This window comes from Atractosteus spatula, chromosome 9 (assembly GCF_055471065.1).
Source record: "Atractosteus spatula isolate fAtrSpa1 chromosome 9, fAtrSpa1.hap1, whole genome shotgun sequence".
In the NCBI taxonomy this organism is placed as follows: domain Eukaryota; kingdom Metazoa; phylum Chordata; class Actinopteri; order Semionotiformes; family Lepisosteidae; genus Atractosteus; species Atractosteus spatula.
The window spans coordinates 486,046-494,410 of record NC_142714.1 but is presented as its reverse complement, the minus strand read 5'-3'; the positions used below and the strand labels follow the sequence as shown (position 1 = coordinate 494,410).

Here is an 8,365-nt window from a genome sequence, read left to right as displayed (position 1 = left end):
TACTGTCCTGCTGATGTTGTCACTCTGATATAAATCCCAGAGTGCCAGAGAATTTGCTCAAATTCGAAAGACAGTGACACAGCTGTACTGTGCGCCACCTCAAACAAATTTGAACTGGATAAAATGCAATGCTTTTTTCAGTTATCACATTGTTTAATAGTTAGAAATTTCACTTTGGTGCTACAAAAAATAATCAAATACATACTACAATAACATTCCATAGAATATGACTTCAAGCAAACATTCAACAAATAAATACAGAAAAAATAATGTTCCTTTTTGAGTATTCTAAAAACATTACAAAAAGTAAAAAGATCCCATTGTATTTTATATCATTCCGTAATTTGTGAGTTTAGTCAATAGACATTATTTATCAATTAAGACTTTTAGCACATTTAAAACATTTTAGCACATTTACTTGTTTTTTTATTGTGTATCCTTAGTAAAATAAATAGAAAAGGAATAAAAATAAATAGGATAAACTGTAGCCGTGAGAATGAAATTCAATAGTTATATAAGGTCAGCTAGGACTGGGGAGGAAGTCTGTTGCGTGACTATTAACAGCATTGGATGTTGACTTTTGAAATACACTGTACTCTGCTTGTTGTCTTCTGTTTGCATGGTGACGTACATTATTAATCAACATAACTCCATCTCTTGGTGTTATATTTAAATATTTCCAAGAACTAGAACTGATCTGCCTACGTTAAGTGAGACACATTTTAACATGAACAAATAGCTGTTTTAGGACAAACATTTACTCTTTGAAATCTTTGAGTAAATTAAAAAGTTTTCCAGTACCTAATGTATTATTAGCCCACACGTGAATTTTGTCTTTCCCATAAACGTGGGAGTGATTAAAACCCCCTTTAGTGATTATCGAGTCCTGCAGGTCTTCTACATTCTACTCCTATAATTTTAAATCTAATTTCTTCTGGTCACAAAGTGCTGTTGATAAACAGCTGACAGATATGGATTTTATGGTAGGTTGCAGACATAAGTCTGTCACAATTAAAAAAATAACATGAAGTCTTACGAAATGCCAACGGGAACATATACAATATTCTTTAAATATTTTAAAATATACTATTAATATACTGTATCCTTCACTATTTATTTGAATCTCCTAATTTATAACTTATCTGAAATAATTATGAAAACAAAGAGCAAAGTGGGTATTTAGATTTTATACCACCTAGCTTAATAGCTGTTGTGAGTACAGGTTATATTCTATATGTTTATATTCTAGAAGTATTTTGTAATTATTACTAGTGATTTGTACTAAATTTTCTTAATACCTCTATTATATGTATTGTCCTTAGTAAATACCTTCAGGGTTTATGGATGATGGGGACTTTTGCATATATGATACACTTAACCAGAGGTATAATGAAAAGGTCTAGGGTTATTCCTGGATTTATTTAAATTATTATTTTAACCAGAAAACAAAATAAAAAGAACAAACTGAATGACTGTAAAGAACTACTGTACCTTTTCATTACCCATTGGTGACATCTGGTGGTGAATTCATGTTCTCTGTGCCCTTCAGTCTAATCAAATCTGGCAATTCACCACACCTAGTATCTGTGTCTATACTATTATTAATTATTTCTGCTAATTATACCTCGATGGTGCTTAAACACAGTAAAGGGCCTGTATGTTGTTTGACTATTTGTGGTTTTGAGTCCAGAGCCTCTTACGCAAGAAGTTATTCTTAATGGTTGTGCTCTTTTTAATAGGTTGTTATTAATAAATTGATTTACTGAATTAAAGCAGCAAGATTACAATTTCAATCTGCTTATTTTAAAAGGAAGAGCTTTTCAGATTAACCTACTGTGGCGGGTCCGGTTAGAGACGGGGCCTCTAACACTTGTATACAATATGTGCTCACTTAAAGTGAATCAATCAATTATTAGTTAATTGCTGAAATGTTAGGAATGCCACATTTGCTTATGAGTAACTCTGTTTGGTACGTACAGTAAAGGGCTACATGATGGTAGTGGGTTTTAAGCTGTTTGAAGACCAAGCCTTGTGTGTGTACTTGACAGCAGTTTGCTTAAACAAAGACTCCTTGCAGTGCATTCTTTGTTCCATTGTGAGTTGTAAAGTACTCAGGCCTCACAAACTGTCACAAACTGACTGTCACACATTCATTGTATCGCAAAGCGTTTAGAGGTTCTATGTATTACATTTGGAATACATATTGTATTGTAAATAACACCACTTGATATATACACACCTATGTATAAAATGAATAAGGAGAGCTAGGAAAACGTTTATGTATTGTTCCATTTTTTTCTAAACTGTTCTGAAATGATCTGATGATATGTCACAATTTAAAAAAAAGAAACATACTGACAAATATGTCTATAAATGCATAAGCAGCTTTAAAACAATAGGACAGAATTAAGAGTATTCATTATAAATATAGTATTATTATATTATTCAGTATTAATAGTATTCATTACTTCCTCATAGTTCATAGCCCTATTACATTGACAAATATATTTGCATTTAGATGATAGATACTTTATTGATCCCGTGAGGAAAATTGCAGTGCAACAGCAGCTTTACACAGACAACACAGCCACAGTGTGACGAATGATACAATAATAATAATACTACAATACATACAATACAATCAGTACAGTGAGGGGTGCACTAAAAGAGTTACTCACAGTCCGGACCCACAAAGAACAAACTAGAACAGAACAGTATGCAGAAAAATCGTATAACACATATGAATATAAATATAGATGTAATATAGATATAAATAGATATAAATATAAATGTATTGCACGGGTCCCTGGCATATATTGCACAAAAAACAGTTGTGAACGTGAAAAGAAAGAGAGCAGATGTAGCAGTAGATGTGTAGATGTGTTTAGTCCAGAAACAGGTCACTGTCAATGTTGCCTCTGCCCAGACGCAAAGTGGATGCGTTGTACAGTCTTATGGCAGAAGGCAAGAATGACCTCCTGTAGCGTTCCCTGTCGCACCGTGGATGAATCAGTCTATTGCTGAACGTGCTCTTCATTTCTACAAGCTTGTCATAGAAGGGATGGGAGATGTTGTCCATGATGGCCTCTAGTTTGGACACCATTCTCCTCTCAGCCACTACCTCCAAGGGGTCCAGGTCAGACCCAATGACAGAGCTTGCTCTTCTGATGAACTTGTTCAGCCTTTTTGAATCCACTGCTCTAATCCCGGGGCCCCAGCATACCACTGTGTAGAAAAAGGCGCTCGCTACCATCGACTGATAGAACATATGTAGCATCTTACTACATACATTGAAGGACCTGAGCCTCCTCAAGAAGTAAAGTCGGTTCTGACCCTTCTTGTAAATAGTCAGTGATCCACGAGGTCATGGAGGCATCGACTTGCATCTCCTCCAGCTTCCTCCTTAGAAGTAAGGGCTGGATGGTATTGAAGGCACTGGAGAAGTCGAAAAACATGATCCTTACAGTGTTGCCAGCCCTGTCCAGGTGTGAGTAGGCCCTTTGCAGCATGTAGATGATCGCATCCTCCACACCAATACCAATTACAAATATATTACAAATTTGCTATCACACTTTCAAAAGAAGCTTTAGTGAACTTGTTTAGGGTGCTACTATATATCAGGAACAGCCTAATAACATGAAGAGAAATTAGAAAGACTGAAAACCTTACAGGCAACTGAATCACAAAAATGTCTGTGTCCTTTTCATAAGGAGGGGGACTAGAGGTCAGAATAACAGGACCAACAGTCCAGGTCTAGGGGTGGATCTTGTGTATACGCAGCTTCTATCTCATATGTCACTTTTTGAGCACAGTCTGAGCCCAGTGGTAACAAGGGATATGATTTTTGTGCAGTTATTCCTCACTTACAGTAAGTATTCTATTTCTCTGTGATTTTAATTGTTTTGGGCACCTTTACACAGCCTGTAGAGTGCTCTCTTTAGAATTTCTCCATGAATTATTTGAAGCCATATTTTCACAGACTTAGTCTTAAAACATAGGAATGATTACAAATTATTAATAAGCCTTTTGATCTGAGGATCTCAAGCAGCCAATTGTTAAAGAAGATTAGCTTCAAGAATATGGCTGGGTAGTCTGTGCCAGGCTCCCACATACCATTGTATAAAAAAAATGTTCAATGTTTTCCATTTGGAATACCCTTTCCATTAGTTTCAGGATGAATGTATTTGGCCCTTTAAACATACATGTTTGATGTACAGGATAACCAGTTGTCTATTCACTCTATATCCTCCTGTTTACAAACATCCTTACTCGCAGTCCACTTTTCAAAATTACTATATAAACCACAACTTTAGACTCAGCCTTAAAATTTTTAATGTATACATCAAATGTTACCATATTACAATAAAAATACAATTTAATTTAGCATATTCAATTATAATTATATTAATTTATTTAGTTTCTTTTATATACAGTATATAAGCCTGGCTATAGTAAGTAGGAAAAATTTTAATTTTTAATTTTTAACAATGTGACATTACAAAAAAAGGTATCAAAAACCATAATGAATAATAAAACACAACAAAGAGTTAAAAAAAAACAAGTAAAAAATTCAATGGACCAATTCAATTGACTAACATTAGAGACCATGACAACAGTTTTATGATGTTTCAAAAGTGTTAAGGTACATTATACATTTTATACATTTTAATATAAATGACACCTGACTTATTTTACAGAACATGAACAAAATAACGTGCGTTTCAAGCCGTGGGCTCTAACTCTTTCCCTTGGCTTGAGAAAGAACATTTTTTCCTAAAAAGCACTATGTTTAGAACTTCCATCCTGCCATGGGTGCTTACAAAACAGTAGAGAAAAGGATCAACAACACAGTTCAAGGCAGAGAGAGCCACAGAAATTTTGTGGGGATAAAACAGTATGTTGGCAAAATCACAGTTTTCTGGTTCCAGTGCACTACGGATCACCATAATTACATGAAATGGGGCAAAGCAGAACAAAAACATTATCATTATGCTGAAGAGCAACTTATTAATTTTTTTCTTTTCACAATCTACTGTGGCTCTGTTGCTTTTTACGGCTCTGTAAATTCCTTGGCAGCAGAACATTATCAACAATGATGGTAAAAGGAAGCCTGCAAAGAATCGGATAAAATTAAATTTTGCTTTCCAGGCAGGCAGAGGGTGTAAGTCAAAGCAAATTAAATAAAACTCTTCACAAGTATATGTCTCCTCAATATTCAAAATTAACACATTGCACAAGAGTCCTGTTGCCCAGATGATAACGCTGATGTATCCCGCGTTTTTCACTGTCCTCAAAAAGAAGTATCTCAGTGGGTGAACAACAGCCAGATATCTGTCTAATGAAATGCAACACAAAAAGGCTGCACTACTGTAGATATTGGTATACATCAAAAATACACAAAGCTGACAAATGAAAATTCCATAACTCCAAACATCCTTCAGAGCAAAATCCACCCAAATTGGCAAAACCATTGTGTACATCAGGTCTGCCAGAGATAAATTAAGAAGATAGACCCCCAGTTCATTTTTTCTCTTAATTTGTTTGTAAGACACATACAATGAAAATAAGTTTGCTGGAATGCTGATCAGAATGATTGTAATATAAAAAGAAGAGAACAAGGCATTATTAAAATGATAGTGAATAGTGCAGCTGTTATAGGAGCTTGGAATCACAAAGCTGGAATTTCTTGTGAGGCATGGATAATCCAGCTGGTTTTCTGTGTCATCTTGTGGAGCTAAAACAACAAAAGTAAGTATATCAGATTTGCATTATATATGAAGAAACTGTCATGACCGTAAACCCCTCCTCTTATGGATGCTCCAGCCCTTCCTAGTTTATTATTTATCTCCTGCACCTGACTCCGGTTCCAGCCCTCTTCCTATAAAAGCCAGGCGTTCCTGCCAATCTGGGCTCAGCTTTGGAAGATGAATGCCCAGAAGTCCAGGAGTGACTCGAAGGCATAGGCTTCACAACGGCGTCCTGACCATCTGGGTCCGGGGCTTGGAGCGTCTGGTCCCGTAACCCCCTTTTATTCCCCCGACCCTTCTCCGGATCCCGCTCCGGCTTTTAACTGTTTGTCTGTGTCAGGATGGATCACCCGGATTTGGACATTGGCTTTCCCTGGATAATCTTACGGACTCCCTTGGACTTGTTTGCCCTGGACACACCCCCCCCAGAACACCAGCGCACCTTGGACATGCCCCCTGTTCATCTTCCAGCCCCTAACCTAGTCTTTTTCCGTGTTTGTCTCACTCCCTTCCTGATTGTGCTGCCTGCATAGGGTCCTGAAAGACGCTTTGTGACAGAAACTTAAGAAAGACTGAAAATAAGTGAATCTCAAATTTCATTCAACCATTCTTTGAAAAGAGTAAGTTTGGGCAGCACTGGAATTATTGTTGTATTTGCTTTTTAAGTATTTCATTTAAGAAATTTAGAAAAATTTAAACAAAACTAACAATAATAAGAAATGTAAAAATGACAAAATTACATCAAAACACCTAAAACAACAAGGCAAAGAAAAAACAGCAGCCAGAGAAAGAACATACAGGTAAAAGTTGCATGTCTTTTTACAGTATTCTTGTTTAGATGAGAATAAAGTTAAAATCTAAGATAAAAATAATCACAGTATGATTGGATACACAAAATAATCAGGGATATGTACAATGTTCAGTTTTTTTTCAAAGCTTTCAAAAAAGGAAACCCAGATCCAATAAGGTACATGTCCTATAGAATGATTCTTCGTTGTTGCAATTGTAAAGAATATATAATTGAGCCAGCTCTTGAAACAGGGCAAACTTACAGAATTCTATTCTTCAAGAATAATTTTTATGGCCTCAGCCATTCCAAACATTAGTGCTAATTATCCTTCCTTACTTAGTCTGAGAGTTGCCTCTGAATAACTTCAGAGGCTAGTTCAGGATCTGGGGGTACAGTGAATTTTACCCAAAAACTTGAGTACATTTTCATGTTAATTTGAAAAGTAATCTGCTAACCATTTTTTAGTTTCTCTTACTGGAAGTACCCGTCGTTTCATTTATCCTTGTAAACAAGTATTGTTTTGATTTTTGTCTAAATTCTGACTTGGTGGAAAGTAAGAAATATGAGTCTTTAATACTTTACAGAACATGATTCACCCTTTAAACATTATACAAAAACATTTTATTATGCTATATAGTTTATTTATAAACTAATAACACTTTGAAAGTTTATAGTAAATTTATCACTTTCACACTTTAATTTTAGACACTGCTTTAATGTTTCAGTTCCAGTTTGTTTCAGTGCCACAAATTGATTTTGAAATTCTCCTTACAAAACCCTTCCCTATCAAAAGCATTTTCTATTTTAAAACACAGATCTTTTGATAATTCATTTTGCATGTTCCTGATGATAAAAGCAACTTTAGTAAATGTTTATCCTTCTAGAACCCAAATTATTTGCGAGTTCAATTCTATTTAAATAATTAAATTGTTTCAAGAAAACATTTTCTAAATGATTTCTAGATATATAATTTATATATGCAATATATACAGTATAAGTCACACAGGGGTCAATTGCATTAAACAATATCAGTTATTTAGAGTAAACGTAGAAAACAAACCAGATGATTATAAAGCTTCAAAGAAAGATGGTAACTTTTTGACACTGCATGTACAACTCTTTCGATAAGCTCCCTGAAGCAAAGCACTGACAAACTGAACTCCAGCAACACTTACCTCCTTGAGTGAAAGACATCAGGAAATATATATCTAGATTATGTTTTTGAACTTGTCTTTTCATATAAAACTGTTTTGACTATAGAGAATACAGTATAAATAGCAAAGAAAAGAACTGTACAAAAAGTCCAACAAGGCAGTATTAAAGAACACGGAAGAGACTTGTATGTGATCAAGGATGTTTCCTGTGTGGTTATAAAATGTATCTCTCTTGAATAAGGAAATGATCATCTTCAAAAACATTTCACATGTATAAAGTTCTTAGCACATCAAATTGAGATTATTTCACCTCTGCAATGAATCTTTTGATCAGTTACTTCAATTCCCATCAGAGATTAGTAGATATTTCACATTCATTGAGGAATAGAGGATTTATTTGAATACAAAAACCCATTCTTCCCCTGTGAATCTGCAGTGTGCTATTGTGATTTGAGGATGTTTTGATGGCTTGTTCATCTTTTTATATATATTTTTTCACTCAACTCTATGAGAATAAGTAAAAACTCAATATCTGTATCACATAGGATTATTTTGTACTGTAGCTGAGAGAATACTGTCCATTTTTGAGTTTGACAAGTGAAATACTCTAGCTTAGATGAAGAAGGCTTGAACTCAGGAATTCACAATTACTGTATTGAACATGTAAGTTGTAA

At 34.8% G+C, this 8,365-nt stretch overlaps 1 protein-coding gene across 1 annotated transcript; it reads right to left on the bottom strand.

Annotated features, from left to right (window-relative positions):
- Positions 1 to 4,688: 4,688 nt before the first annotated feature.
- Positions 4,689 to 7,853, bottom strand: LOC148827903 (G protein-coupled receptor 68-like). The gene is made up of 2 exons (XM_088925491.1): positions 7,713 to 7,853; positions 4,689 to 5,734 (listed from the first exon to the last, which is right to left on the bottom strand). The coding sequence occupies exons 1-2, from the start codon at positions 7,774 to 7,776 to the stop codon at positions 4,722 to 4,724; spliced, it is 1,077 nt and encodes a 358-aa protein (XP_088781617.1). The 5' UTR covers positions 7,777 to 7,853; the 3' UTR covers positions 4,689 to 4,721.
- Between the last annotated feature and the right edge of the window lie 512 nt (positions 7,854 to 8,365).

Bases quoted from the DNA above. Each gene is read 5' to 3' on its own strand.
- LOC148827903 (XM_088925491.1), bottom strand. From the start codon at position 7,776: ATGAAAAGACAAGTTCAAAAACATAATCTAGATATATATTTCCTGATG. The intron at 5,735-7,712 runs GTAAGTGTTGCT...TTGTTGTTTTAG, and splicing joins GATGTCTTTCACTCAAGGAG to CTCCACAAGATGACACAGAA.